General features: G+C 41.2%; 1 protein-coding gene across 1 annotated transcript in view; it reads right to left on the minus strand.

Moving 5' to 3' along the window:
- SYNE2 (spectrin repeat containing nuclear envelope protein 2) overlaps positions 1–16,400 on the minus strand; it is a 3,814,665-nt gene that overhangs the window by 3,257,140 nt on the left and 541,125 nt on the right. The window contains exon 7 of the mRNA XM_044073561.1: positions 10,866–11,047. Within this exon, the coding sequence (XP_043929496.1) occupies positions 10,866–11,047 (182 nt within the window). The remainder of the gene's footprint in view (positions 1–10,865; positions 11,048–16,400) is intronic.

Here is a 16,400-nt window from a genome sequence, read left to right on the forward strand (position 1 = left end):
CAGAGGATAGTACTGACTTAAGGTATGCTTTGAGGATCTGCCACAGGATACTACTGACTTAAGTTATGCTTTGAGGATCTGCCACAGGATACTACTGACTTAAGGTATAAGTGGCTTAAAGAATCATATTCACCTTCATTGCCTCTTTCAAGATCATCATTAGTAATCTGCAGTGAGGATAAGAGGGACCGCCCCCTTTCTGGTCATATACCACATTGCTGTTGTATTGTCTGTGACATCTTCACACTTCCAGATTAAAGGACTGGCTGCAAAGTTGTTACAGCTTGCTGAATAGGTATCATCTCCCTCAGGATGATGTGTTTCTTCCTTAGTGCTACAATCCACAGACCTCACTAGGAGATCCTAAAATGTGCTCCACAAGCAGAGCTTGAGGTATCTGTGGTTATCTTCTCATAGAGAATACGCAAGAACAGATGATCATGGCTGTGAGACATTTCATGATGTCACCAGACAAGCTCAATCACTTATGTTGGAAGCAAGTATAAAAGATGGGTACCCTGAATCAATAGGGTCTGCAGGTACCAGTGTATCTTTCTCATATGCAGCCTATTAATGGTAATAATAATGATACAGAAATACATCCCCCCAGTGCTTTTATGAATACCTTACAGTTAAATGTTTCTGTTTCTATCACACATGCAGTAAAACATCATCATCATCTGTATGCTGTCATGGAGAAAAGAAACATGATCTGTCCTGGAATTCAGTATAGACCCTAAAAACATTTTCCAATGAGTAGTTAGGTAGGATAATCAAATAGTAGTTTTCAACCATGATTCAAGACACAGCATACTTTGTGGTACAAAAGAAATATCAGATGACACAATTACAAAACTGAAGCTATAATAAAAAAGTAAACACATACAGAAGTATTTTAATGAACATAAGACAGTGAAAAGAGAGATTAAAATACATTTTTTTTAATTTTGCAAAGGAAACATGTAAAGTTAAGTAACAGCAAACTTTTCTGATGACTACTGGAGAAAGTTCAAAAGACAGAAGACATTATGTACTATCACAGGGAGTCAGGTGAGGCAGGGTGCAAACAGTGACCACAGAGTAAGGGGTGAAGGGAGTGAAAATCATGGAAGGGTATGACAGTAAACATACTGCAAGAATAAAATACATGAGTCTGAATGCACCTTTGAATATTCACTTTTGTTTGCTATTCCCTTTCAGAAAGTTTTGAAACAACTGGAGTAGAAAAGTCAGCAAACCATAATATTAAGCAGCTGCTTTATATACCAGCACCTTCAAGGACTTGAGAATTGTCCTATTTCTATCTTGCTCCTGTTGTAGACAACATACAAAACAGCAGCTGCACCACCAAAATGAAGCAGCACCAGAAAGAGCAGTAATCTTGGAAGAACGCATAGAGGGGCCAGCAGCAACAAGGATCACAACAGGATAACACCAACAGTACAACTCAGTAGTAACTAGCTCCATCTTAATTCTGCCTCATCTCCTCTAACCTTAGGAGGATGGGTTTCCATGCTATACCTGGTAAACAGAAAGGCACTAAGGTAACAAAGCAGGTAAAATCACAGAACCTTTATTGTCCAAAAGTAGAATAAAAAATCGTAAATACAACAACTTTTACTGACTAAGCGCTTTCACCCTCATGGGCATCTTCAGAGTCAGTTAGCTTCATTGAGAGCAAATTTTAAATACAACTATCAATTAGTGCATAATTAAACAGAGGTAGTGAAGCAGGAGAGTAGTTAATCAATTATCCCCTATAATGCTTGTTCACCAAGCCTTGAACTCCTACAAAATAGTGTTTTGTTTACTGAAATCCCTGTAAATAGTTACTACCAAAAGTAAAAAATAAAATGAAATGAAATAAAGTAAAGTAAATGTAAATGAAATGAAGTAAATTAAAAACATGTGCAATGGTAACATTCCTTGTAAGCAGAAAACTCATGTCTGTTACTATGTTTAAAAATAACATAGTTGTGTGTTATATACAGGCTGCCTTATATCTTAAAATACATGCTATGTAGAACGCTGGGCAAGATAAACAGGTGGCAGCATAAATAACCATGCTCGTATTTATTTATGCTGCCACCTGTTTATCTTGCCCAGCGTTCTACATAGGAATGACTACTAAGAAGTTAAGACAAAAAATATTAGAACATTATAGGGACATAAAGAACAAGAAAACCATTAATTCACTATATGTACATACGAACCACTGTCCAAATTTCAAAAAGTTTATTTTTTTTTGTTATTGACAGGCTTTATACAAAGGAGTTTGGGGGAAACTACAAAACTGTGTTGGAGATAAGGGAATGTCTTTAGCAACTGAGACTGGATGCCAGTAATGCTCCTGGTATCAATGACGTATTGTCTCTAGCATGTATTTTAAGATATAAGGCAGCCTGTATATAACACACAACTGTTATTTTTAAACATAGTAACAAGACATGAGTTTTCTGCTTACAAGGAATGTTACCATTGCACATGTTGTTTTTAATTTACTTCATTTCATTTCATATACTTTATTTCATTTTATTTTTTACTTTTGGTAGTAACTATTTACAGGGATTTCAGTAAACAAAACACTATTTTGTAGGAGTTCAAGGCTTGGTGAACAAGCATTACAGGGGATAATTGATTAATTAACTACTCTCCTGCTTCACGACCTCTGTTTAATTATGCACTAATTGATAGTTGTATTTAAAATTTGCTCTCAATGAAGCTAACTGACTCTGAAGATGCCCATGAGGGTGAAAGCGCTTAGTCAGTAAAAGTTGTTGTATTTACGATTTTTTATTCTACTTTTGGACAATAAAGGTTCTGTGATTTTACCTGTTTTGTTACCTTAGTGCCTTTCTGTTTACCAGTATTTTATATTTTTGGAGCTGTTCCATGCTATACACCTCTTTAGTTCCAAATTATAACAGACAAGTGGCTCATAATGGTAAACAGTTCCAGCAATTAAACCTTCTAGATCAAAAGATTATATAGATTTGCTCTTGCCTCTACTTAAGCATCTTCTGAAGTTCCCGCTATTTAATTAGTTCTTATTCAAGATAGAGGAAAATGGTATTGCTATGGTAATGCTCCATTTAGATAAAGAGGCGTTACGCTTCCTATTAATTAAAGATTTTTGGGACAATCATTCACCCAGTATCTAAATCAGTAAGAGGAAAATGTTACTGCAACGTTTTTTCCTTAGTTCCGACCAATGGAAACCATCAGTGACCCACTCTAGAGCTCTCAGGTTGAGTTTATGTCTCACTCATCGTCTTCTTTCGGCTGTTCCCATTAGGGGTCTCTACAGCGGATCATCTCTTTCCATTTCTTCCTGTCCTCTGCATCTGGCTCTGTCACGCCAACTGCCTGCATGTCCTCTCTCACCACATCCATAAACCTTATCTTAGGCCTTCCTCTTTTCCTCTTACCTGGCAGCTCCATCCTTAGCATCCTTTTCCCAATATACCCAGCATGCCTCCTCAGCACATGTCCAAACCAACGCAATCTCACCTCTCTGGCTTTGTCTCCAAACTGTCCAACCTGAGCTGACCCTCTAATATACTGATTCCTAATCCTGTCCATCATAGTCATACCCAGTGCAAATCTTAACATCTTTAACTCTGCCACATCCAGCTCTGACTCCTGCCTTTTTGTCAATGCCACTGTCTCCAACCCATATAACATAGCTGGTCTCAATACCCCTCTTTTGACCTTCCCTTTCACTCTTACTGGTACCAGTCTGCCACAAATCACTCCTGACACTCTTGTCCACCCATTCCACCCTGCCTGTACTCTCTTCTTCACCTCTCTTCCACATTCACCATTACTCTGAACTGTTGATCCCAAGTACTTAAACTCAGCCACCTTTACCAACTCTACTCCCTGCATCCTCACCATTCCTCTATCCCCCCTCTCATTTACACACATGTATTCTGTGTTAGTCCTGCTGGCCTTCATTCCTCTTCTCTCTAGAGCATATCTCCACCTCTCCGGGGTCTCCTCAACCTGGTCCCTACTCTCACTGCAGATCACAATGTCATCTGCAAACATCATAGTCCACGGGGCCTCCTGTCTGATATCATCTGTCAACCTGTCCATCACCACTGCAAATAAGAAAGGGCTCAGAGCTGATCCTTGATATAATCCCACCTCCACCTTAAATGTATCAGTCACTCCCACCGTCACACTACCCTCGTACATATCATGTACCACTCTTACATACTTCTCTGCCACTCCCGACTTCCTCATACAATACCACAACTCCTCTCTAGGCATCCTGTCATATGCTTTCTCTAAGTGCACAAAGACACAATGCAACTCCTTATGACCTTCTCTATATTTGTATATAGCTTGACTTCATGTTTAAGCCCATTAAAAAACAAACATTCATTAGATTCCACTCCGACAAATAAGGAGCGGCAAATGACAGATGCAATAAAAAAAAAAACTTCAAAACTAATATTTTTCTAGAAAGGCCACATCCTCACAACACTAAATACACTAACTGTGAAATCACAACAGTAGGGTAAGTAGAAAAGTCCTTATCCCAGTGTTCATCACTTTGGCTCTGATTCAGTAATAAACATACTTGCCCAAACATTGGAAAATGAAAACAATTCAAAAACAACTTTAAGGAGGCAAGCCACCAGAAATCTGAAGTATACAAAGTCTAGGAATACACAGCAGTAAGAGGAAACTCAGACACACACACACACACACACACACACACACACACACACACACACACACACACACACACACACACACACACACACACACACACACACACACACACACACACACACACTTACTTTTCAATTAAACTGGAATTAATGGAACTTAACATCCCATGCCTACTTTGGCTAAAGACATGCTTAAACAGACTGCATGGAAATCCACAAGTTTTGAGTGTCACTAATTACCTGTGTTCTATTTATTATACTTTTTCTATTATGCTTGGATACATCTATTTAACATTTCCTTGTTGTCTGTTGTATCTGTTACTGTGCTTACTCTATTAAAAGCAGTTCATAGCCGAAAAGGGACATTTTGGCTCAACCCATTCATGAGCAAAATTAAATTAAACAACTGCACAAATGAGGAAATGCATAAAGGCAAATATATTCAGGAGGTTCACTCTTACACCCAGGGGGAAATCAAACCCATTTCCTAAAAATAATGTTTATTGATATCTCACTTCCTTACTCACTCTAGGCCACATTTACAGCAAAAAACATTTTAAATGTAGCTTCATTAAAATACCCTGACCATCAATCAGTGCAGGCAAAAAGTACTCTATTCCTTCACCAATGGCCATGCACAACATGGGGACTGTGTATAGGAGGGGCAGAGGTGGGAAGAAAGATGTGTGCTCAAGTGCCACGTTTCTTTCTACAGGATTGGAGGAAAATGGCCACCACTAATTTGTACCAAAAGCTGGCTTTTTGTGTGTACTGTACAGACTTAAAACAAACAGGTGCATTAGAAAGGGGCAAACACTTGAATGATCAAGTCCTGCTGCAGCAAAAAAATGTACGTGTGAATGGAGATTTGGAAGAATAGATTTTCTACCTGGACCAGTAAACTGAGAAAACCACTGCAAAGTACCATCAGAAATCAATCTCCAAACTCTGAACCCCACTCAATTCGGGTTTGTAAAAGCAGATCATGTCTCCTAAACCTGATAAGACTTCCTTGAAGTGGTCACTAAAGCTGTAGATGAGGGCAAGGTGGTTCACACAACCTATCTAGATATCGCCAAGGCTTTCAACACCATCCCCCACTCTGGAATTATAGATAAACTCACTAAACTAGGTATAAATCCCTATGTCACAAGATGGGTTGCCAACTGGCTCACAATGTGAAAGTAGCAGACTCCAAAATCCAACTTCAGACCAGTGACAAGTGCAGTACCACAGGGTTCAGTCCTGGGTCCCCACCTGTTTGTATCTACTTCTCAGAAGCACAGGCTAACACAGAAGGTCTTTGACTAATGAAGTTTGCAGATGACAGCAAACTAGGAGCCATAATTGAAACTCCTAATGATGTGGACATCCTACACAAGGGCCTCACTGAGACAGATGCCTGGTGTCAATGCCATGGCCTCAAGCTCAATGCCAAAACGTGCATTGTCATCCCTTTTGGTAAAAACTATGTACCCAAGAACTACCACATAGGTGGTAGTCTACTTAACACCGAAAGTATGATAAGACACCTTGGGACACAGGTAGACAGTAGTCTCTCCTTTGATAATCACATCTCCACAGTAGTCAGGAAATCCTTCTACATGGCACACCTCATCACAAAAGGTTTCTCATCCAGGAAAAAAGAGGCCATTGTTCCCCTCTACTTGTCACTCATTAGACCCATTATAGAGTACAACATACCTTTTGGTATGTACCTCGCAAGACATCTACAACAACTAGAAATGCCGCAGAAATACCTCCCAAAAAGGATTACTGGCCTCAAACAGATGCCCTACGCATACCGTCTCAAAAAACTCCAGCTTTACTCGATCGCATATCTCCTACTCAGAGGCGATCTCTGCCTACAAAGCTATCTCAAAGCCAGAGCTGTTGGACATGCTCCACAAGAAATCCCAGTCCCTCCGAGCTACACGCTCTAGGGACTTAACCTTGTCACCACAATAAACAGGACATGCTGGAGGGATAGATTGCTGTGCCAGAGACTTCTCATACTCTGGAACAAACTTCCTATCTATATCAAAAAAACTCCTCATTAGCACTCTTCAAGAAAAATCTTGATGACTGGATGGGAGATAGGAAATTCACCCCAGGGATCACTTCTTTGGCTCTGCTCAACAGGGGCACAGGAAAATAATTTTCTTGGCTGGCAAAAGCAAGGGTACCTTTTTGGCTAGGGTTATATAGGCCCTAGGGCCAATAGCCTAGTACCTACCTATGAACCTATAAGAGTTACTGCCATATTATTTGAAATGGTTGGAGACTGGTCATTCCTCCACTTTAAACATATCCAGTAGACAAACTGAGGTGAAGCGACAGTGATGGATTCTGTGTGAAGACTGTAAAAAGAGAATGAGACAGGCAGAACTGGGTGGAAAACCAAGTTAAGCACAGTGGATATTAAGTTACAGACATGAAAAAGTTCTCTGAATACCACTTCAATGGAGATAACTTGAGTAGATCTACAAATCAAAAGTCGCTTCACTCAGAGATAAAAGCAAAATGAAAGTGCATCAAAAGTATAAAATATACATTCCAAATACTTCCCTATTCTACTGAATACAGCTTTAAGTACTTTGTCTAGGTTTTAGCGAGTGATAAGTCTTATTCCTGGCATTCTATAATTTTTACTTCTTTATTGCCTGACTGACGGATATGATTACACACTCAGTTCATTTTTCAATGCTTTTAGGATTATGTCATGATTTGATATTTTCATAATTTAGTTATGTTTGGTTAATTTATTCTTAGGTCAGACTGGTAGAAATTGTTCAGTTTTGCTGTCATTTTCCAAATGGCTAGTTGTTTTCAGTACTTATTCTATTTGATATTACTTTTTCAACTGAATTAGCTTCATTTCTAGGGCATTGATTTAGGTGGACAGCGCTGTTTTGGGGGTGTACTGGGAGACCATAGGACCAACCCTTGAAGACAGGCCACACTATATTATTCACAAACAAGTGGAGAATGGTCAAGTAACCCAAAATATCTGGTTGGACTCAGCCAAGCAAGATGTGTGAACAGCTGTGTACAGTTTACCAAGAGTGAGGGATGCAGTGCCATGCCAGCAATGTGGCAGGTAGAAGTGGGACAGATTAAGATGTAGTACACTCTGGAAAAGGAAACTGACTCTTGAAACATGGAATGCTATCTCCACGGTGGGGAAGGCGTTGTAGCTTTGTGGGATGTTGAAAAATACCAGGAAGACAAATCTGGCCTTACTTCTATACACCGTATTGGTTCTAAAACTCGACTTTTGACTAGGGGTGCTGTCTATCCCACTGCGGAGTTGCCACCTCAGTAGTGATTCCAGGCAGATGTTGGGATTCTCACAATCTCTTGGCTGACTACTGTACAGCTGGAGTATTAAATTAATGGATAAGAGTGCCAGCTTTCTTCTGACTGTGAGTACCAATCGACCTTACCAGCCAATCAGTAAAACAGTTCACTGTACCTATCCAGGCATGTCCAAAGGGCAGTTTCAGGTGTACTCTCTGGTCCAACTGGTGAATCTGGGCATTTTGAGGCAATGTTACAATTGCATTATGTACACAGACAACCCTCTCCTCCTTCCACCAAACACTAATACATGCAAGAGATGCAATTATACAGCCAAACTGGAGGCTAAGCTCTCTCAACCCAAGACTGGACCAGGCATTCAAGAGGAGAAGAGAATTACTTGCATCACACCACCAGTCTCACATAGACCTATGAAACCAGCACCGGCAAAAAACACACATAAATACACGAAAACATACTCAGAGACTCTAAATAAAAATCTGCAGAAGCAACAGAGACGTCCAAAGCAGACATCCAAGCAACCTCCACCCCCCCCCAAAACAAACCATGAAACACATACTTCACAAAACCAGTGTGTCACACAATCACAGCCCTTAAGGCAAAATAACATACCCAACACACTAGTAATAGGTGACTCTATAGTCAGGCACACTGACATCCCACTCACTAGGCTGAACAAGAAGAAGGTCACTGTTAGCTGCCTGTCAGGTGCCAGGATCCGCCACATAACACAAGTACTCAGGTCACTCCAGAACAAGTACAAATATGACTCTGTCATTGTCCATGTTGGTGTGAATGACCTATGCTGTACCTCCCTGGACTACATGAAAAGAGACATGGAGGAGCTCTCTGATCACGTAGCCCAGGCCAGTATGACCCTGACCCTGAGTAGCATCCTGCCCTACCAAGAAGGATACCAAGATATAGAGAAAAAATGATCAATTTCAACAATGGGCTAAGCTTCTGGTGTCATTCAAAGGGGATCCAGTGTCTGTCAGCCTGGGATGACATGCTCGACAGGCCACGCTGCTTCTCTAGAGACGGCTTGCACCTGTCACCCTTAGGCTTTCAAATACTGGCCAAGGCTCTTGCCACTCCCATAGTGCCTTTTTTAGGCAAGGCTCAAAAGACAAACCCACCACCGTAAATAGCACAAGTAACAAAAAACTGTGGGTAATGCTACTCAATGCCAGAAGTCTAAACCTTAAAATGCATGCACTCGAGGCACTCCTCAGTATGGAGAAAATTATTATATGTGCAGTAACAGAAACCTGGTTTAAGGCTGCAGAGAGCACTCCAGCACTACCAGGCTACAACTCATACCATACATTTCGGCCACAAAACCCGGACCGAAATACAAAAGGTGGGGGAGTATCCATATTCATCAAGGATACCCACACCTCCAGGTTAGTGGCACAGCACGATACTTCAGAGATCATCCATGTGCCACTAACAATGGGCAAAACTGCTATTCAAATTATAGCTTGCTACAGATCACCCACCTTGTCCCAGGACCCCCACTCCGCATTCCTGGAAACACTGGGAAACATAAAGGTCCTACCAAACACCCTGATATTGGGTGATTTCAATTACCCAAACATTAACTGGGAGAACTACTCAAGTACAAACTCCCTTGCCCAACATTTCTTAGAATTTATAAACTCAAACACCCTAGATCAACTGGTCAACACCCCCACCATAGGTGACAACATGTTGGACCTGGTCATCACCAACATGGGCGACTGGTGTTCCACACCGGAGGTCAATCCCTCACTGGTTAGATCTGACCATAAACTAATCACTCTGGATATCCACATTCTGCCACCACCCCCGGTCAAAGAAACCACAGTGAAAAACCTTTCAAAAGCAAACTTCACGTTACTTAAGACCGAGGTGGGAAGTTTCAAAGCCCCCATGCTAAAGGATAACAATGTCCAAGCTGCAAATTCCTTTACTAATGCACTCTACGGGCACCTACAAGAATGCATGGATCATGCTATCCCAAACGAAACCAACACTCACTCCTCCAAGAAAAGGAAACCAGTCTGGTGGACCCCTGCCATAAACAAGCTATACAATAGAAGAAGGAAACTAGTACAGAAAATAGTAAAATCCCAAGAAGAGAAGACTCCCTGATCAGTATCAGCAAGAAACTACATTCCCTCATAAAATCATCCAAGGCTAGCTTCGAAAGAAAAATTGCCATGGACTCCAAAGATAACCACAAGGCATTCTTTAGCTATGTCAAGAATCTAAGTTGCAATTCTCAGATCTGCTCGGAGTTAGTGCAGAATGGCACAAAATACACTGAACCGACCGATATAGCCAACATCCTGGCAGACAGGTTCAGTGCAAATTTCACCCCCCTCTGACCCCCAAAAGGGCCCTGGGCAGTAAAGGCAGGAAGTTGAGGAAGCTAGAGGTGATGGAGTTGAAGTGCCTGAGATGGGTGGAGAGATGCACACTGTGGGATAGATGAAGAAACGAGGACATAAGAGCAGAAGTCAAAGTAGCTCCAATTGTAAAAAAGGTCAAAGAGAACAGATTATGATGGTTTGGGCACATGTGCAGGAAATGTGGTGAAGAAGACTTGGGACAGTCAGGAAGAAGGCAGAGGAAACAAGGACATCCAGCAAAGGGTGGATGTATTGTGTGAAAGAAGACCTGTGATAGCCAGGCTTGAGGGTTGAAGTGGGTAGCAGAGTGGCATTCAATAGGGAGAGATGCTGACAAGTGGCAGTACCGCGACTCTATGTAGAAAATAGGAAAAAGAGGGTTGATGATGAACAATGATGACAGCTAAAACAAAAACAGTTTATAAATTTAAATTATGTCCTGCTTAGGTCTGTGAAATGTACTTACTTTGAACACTGTTCCTTCACCCATGATAACAGGGCCTGCTTGGCAGACAGCTTCCATTTTGACTGAATTTTGGCACTTCTTTTGGCTGGAGGACTTGCAGTTGGGGAAGCATCACTGCTAGCTGCAAACTCAGGAAGTGAAGGCTGTGGGCCTAAGCCAAGGATGCCGGCAACTTCTTGAATCTATCCATAAACCAAAACACACATTTAAGTAATTTTTCAAAAAAATTAATAATAATAATAATAATAATAACAGCTATATGTGCAATATGTTCAATAATACAAATTACTCTGATTAAAGGTAAACAACTTATTTAATATCATTTACAGAGTAGAACAAATTAATACATTCAATGGAGTAACACATTCTCTAGAATCTTCTGTAGAACAATAAAAATAAACTAAAGTTTAAAAAAAACTGCAATACAATTATGCTGGAAATAAGTGCACAATTATGAAATGGAATCAGTCTTAAAGACATAGTCTTTCTTGACACAGTAATCTCTGAAGTACACCTATTTTCTGCCTACAAAATACAATGCAGATTGTATTTAACCAAAAACTGACTTTTCCTAGTGGCAGCACAGCTGATCAATGGCTAACATCACATCTCACAACCTCCAATTTGTTTCCTCTGTGTGGAGTATACTTGTTCTTGCTGTATCCATGTGGGCTTTTGCTTGGTGTTCTGGTTTCTTCCCACATTCCAAGGACATACCATTAGTTAAACTGGTGAGATGTACAAGTTTACATCCTGTGATGAACTGGCATCCAGTCCAAGAATGATTCTCTGCCTTAAGCTCTCTGCCTTAAGCTCACTCTTACACAGATAAACACTGGCTTGCCCAGGATCCCTAATTAAGACAAAGTGGCAGTGGAGAATGAGTGAAAATATTTTTCACATCACAATTAGAATTAACAATACCCCTAATACAAACTTTTTTGTCTGTTCAAAGCAGTTTTGGCCAATAACTGTTTCTGACCCTCAGAAAGGCATTCATCTCTTGTATATCCTATGGGAAAAAATACAATATTTTTCCTGAGGCATCCCAGCCTATATCTACAGAATGCATGGTTGCCATGCAGTTAGAAATTATGAGTGGGCACAAAATTCCCAAACCTCTATGAGAGACCTGGGGCATGCCTGTCCATAAAAAAACGTACATTTGAAATTAATAGAGCATTCTGCTGATTTTCATTTTACTAGAACTTTCTTAATGAAGAAAGTAAATGTAGAAAATGCCGACACAAAGTTAAGTTGCAAGAATAATATTTTTTGTGGGTCACACTGCATGCAACACTAGCACTCTTTGCTGCTTTGTATTTGCTGTTCTTCTCCCTTCATCTGATACTTAAGGTCTGTATATAGAATTGTACAACAATATACAATGACAACACAAAAATTAAAAAACAATACACAATGACAATTACTTGCTAAATAAATATGGGTACTGTACAGTATCAATATTATTTGTCTTCTCTCATTTTAAATCTTCCCTCATTTTAAATACCTTTTCTTCCACTAAATTTTGAGCAGTGGCAACAATACATGCTTAACAGAAGCTCTTTAAAATAAACTACAGACACATCACATCTTCCGTTACAGAAAACGGAATCCCTTGTAAATTCACCAGGTAAAATGCATTGTTTAATTTTAATCATTGGTGACTGAATTTCATTAACCTAAGCCCAGTCAGGGACAGTGACAGGTCGCAAACACTGCATCAAAAATGACAGGGCTTAATACCAAAAACAAACACACGCAGTGAAGTTTAGGGCTAGCCTTAGGCCAAATGAAAATATTTGGCTTATTGATACTCTGTGCTCTGTCTGCCTGACGGATCTACTTCACATGATTGAAAACTCAAAATACTGAAATTTGTTTTACCGACAACACAATACTTAAATTTCAAAACACCGAAAACTCATTTGCCTGTGTCTCGTGACATGTGTTTCCCTTCACATGTGACTTGTTTGTGATAAAAAAAACATTACTGTAATTTAAAATGCCAACTGTCAGAAAACTGACAGTAGTGTAGAAAGTAATGTTGTAGTGTTTTTAAATGTGAGTATGTCTCTACATTATTATGGGAAGTATCTAAAGTAATATGGCAAATGTTTTGTGCGCTCCCAGCAGTAGTGGCAGTGTGTACAGTACAGTAAGGTATTTAAAGGTATATGCCCTTTTCCCCAATGTAGTGTGATCCTGGAGTTAGTATATACAGTTAAGGGGTGTGGGGGTACAGCCCCCCAATATTGGGGGGTGTGGGGACATAGCCCCCCAATACTGGGGGGTGTGGGGGCATAGCCCCCCCCACCTAGTTTAATTTTATCATCATCGTCAGCCCCATTTTTTTCCCATTTTTCTACATGGGGTCGGGGTATCGCGTTAACTGTCGCCAACTCTCTCAATTCAGTGCCACACTCCTTTCTTCTTCAACACTCATACCCGACTGTCGCATATCTTCTTTCACACAATCCATCCACCTCTTTGATGGATGTCCTCGCTTCCTCTTACCTTCTTTCTGTCTGTCCTAAATCATGCTCACCAGGTTGTCTTCTGCATTTCTCCACATGTGCCCAAACCACTGTAATCTGTTCTCTTCAATCTTTTCTGCAATTGGAGCTACTTTGGCTTCTGCTGTTTTGTCCTCATTTCTTCGTCTGTCCCACAGTGTGCATCCTACCACCTTTCTCAGGCACTTCATTTCCATAACCTCTAGCTTCTTCAACTGTTCTGCCTTTACTGCCCAGGTTTCTGAACCATACAGTAGGGTGGTTGGGTAGCGTTCGAAAGGCATGCGTGCATAAATGGGCGTGCCTTCGTTGAAGGTTGGGCATCGAGCTGGCACCTCGGCGTTTCGTAAAAATCTACTGCCAATCATTAGCGGATCGGAGTTCTGCTGTGGCGACCCCTTACCAGGAAAAAGCCGAAAGACAAACAAACAATAGTAGTGCTGGTGGCACCACTGTCTTGTACACCTAACTTTTCAGCTTCTTTGGCATTCTTCTGTCATAGACTACACCTGATACTCTATGCCAGTTGGCTGCAGCCCCTCTGATTTTAGCTTTGACCTCTTCATTCAGACTACCCTTCTCCTCAACTACCCCTCCCAGATACTTGAAGCTGTTTACCTGTTCCACTATCTTCCCTTCTAGCTCTGTTCTCAGCTTCTTCTGATTTCCCCAATTTGCTGCCATTACCACCATCTTATCCGTGCTTAGTTTCATCCCATGTGCCTTCAGATTTGCATTCCATTCTCCTATCCTTTGCTGAAGTTCTAGCTCAGAGTCTGACTGTACTGCCACATTGTCTGCATACAGCAGCTTTGTTGATCCGTCCCCTCCAACCTGTTTGCTAACGTAGTCCACCACCAGTATGAACAGCAGTGGGCTTAGAGCTGAACCCTGATGTACACCTACTCCCACTGGGAACCCCTCTGTGAGGCCGAATACTATTTGTACTTGATTCATTGGGTCCTTGTACATAAACCTGCACTAATTCTATCAATGTTTCTTTGACTTCAATCCACCACAGTACTGCCCAGATCAGCTTTCTTGGGACCTTGTCATATGCTTTCTCCAAGTCTAGGAATGCCCAGTTGGGCTCTCTCATCATCTCTAGCTTCTTCTCAAGTATCTGTCTCAGTGCAAACATCAGATCAATTGTGCTGCATCCTGATCTGAATCCAAAATGCTCATCTCCCATCTTATATTCTACTGCTCTGCGTATCCATTTATCAATCACGCTCTCCAGAACTTTCATGTAATGTGATAGGAGTTTGAAGCCTCTGTACTGCCCACAGTTGTGGATATCCCCTTTGTTCTTGTACACTGGCACAAGTATGCTCATTCTCCAGTCATCTGGGATACGCCTTTCTCTCCCCACACTGCTATTACTAGCCTCAGGAGTAATTTCTCCCCTGTCTCACCCAGCATCTTTATCATATCTGCTGTGACCTCATTTGAGCCTGCTACTTTCCTTGAATTCACCTTCCTTAGTGCTGTTCTTACTTCTTCTAGGGTGGGCTCCTCATCTTCTCTCATTGTAGGCTGTTTCTGGAGCAGTACACCTTTTGTGGGGTTTTCTTCATTCAGAAGCTGCTGGAAATACTCCTTCCATCTGCTTTTAATGTCCTCTTGACTAGTGAGTAGGTTGTTGCTGGCATCCTTTATTAAGGGTGTCTGACTATCTTCTTTATCTGTCTTTGCCTTGCAACCTGATATAGTTTCTTAGTGCCCCTTACTGATGCCCTATTCTTTGCTATTGCAACTTCTCTCTTAGCATCTTTGTTAGCCAACCAGTAGTCCTTCCTAGCCTGGTCAGTCTTTTCCATCTCCCACTTCTTCCTGCACTCCTTTATTTTGATGACTTCCTGGACTTCTGCATTCCACCACCAGCTTTCCTTATTTACCTTATTTCCATACCTGGTTCGGCCACATATCCTAGTCCTAACACATGCTGTTTTAGGTGCTGCCATTCTTCTTTTACTCCACCAATTTCCTCCTCTTCTTGGGGTGCTAGAGCCCTGAGTAATTCCTTGAACTGTTGTACTTTCTCTCCAGTCAACTTCCAGATCTTCAACCTGGTCTCTGTTGATCTTAGAGCCTTCTCTGACAGCAGCAGCTTGCAGCAGATTGTGGCAACTAGTGGTTTATGCTGTTTCACTGGGGATGACTCTACAATCACGGATTCTACCCCAGTGCCTTTTCCTTACTAGGAGGAAGTCTACTCGAGTTGCATGTTGACTACTCTTGTATGTGATCTTGTGACTGTCTCTCTTTCTAAACCATGTGTTGGCTACTATCAAGCCATTTGCCAGACAGAAGTCTAGAATGTCTTCTCCTTCTTTATTCCTGTTGCCCCAACCATGTGGACCCAGGCAGTCCTCATATCCTGTTCTGTCTGTCCCTATATGTTTATTTAAGTCGCCCATTATCAACACCAATTCATGTTGTCCTGCTTTATGTAGTAGGTCCTGCAATTGCTGTCTGAATGCACTCTTTTCCTCACAATCAGAACCCTGTTGTGGTGTATAGGCTGAGATTATGAAGACTGCCCTATCATTACACTGGAGTCTGACTGCCATGAGTCTGTCATTAATTCTGATGATATCCCTTACTGCCTTCTGAAGCCTCTCTCTCACCACAATTCCTTCACCATTTCTAGCCTGCCCTCCACCTGAGTAGTAGACTCTGGATTCCATGTCAAGTGGCTTTGCTGCACTGCCCTTCCATCTTGTCTCTTGGATACATAGGATGTCCAGCCTCCTCTGTATCATCATGTCATCCACTTCCAAGCTGCGTCCTGTCAGTGAACCTACATTAAGTCTAGCAATTCCCAGTTCCTATTTGGCAAGTTGGTTGGTTTTACATCCAGCTTTCGCTCAACAGAGCTATCCTAGGTAACCCAGGTTGGTTTTATATCATCCAGTTTCTGTTAAGAAGGTAAGTAAATAGTTTTTAATTTTGGAAAGAGTTAGTCATTGGTGTTATAAGTGTGCATGTCTAGGCATAAAATTCAGTATTTTGAAAT

The sequence above is a fragment of the Protopterus annectens genome, chromosome 6.part0 (assembly GCF_019279795.1).
Source record: "Protopterus annectens isolate FY-2018-M chromosome 6.part0, PAN1.0, whole genome shotgun sequence".
Classification (NCBI taxonomy): Eukaryota; Metazoa; Chordata; order Ceratodontiformes; family Protopteridae; genus Protopterus; species Protopterus annectens.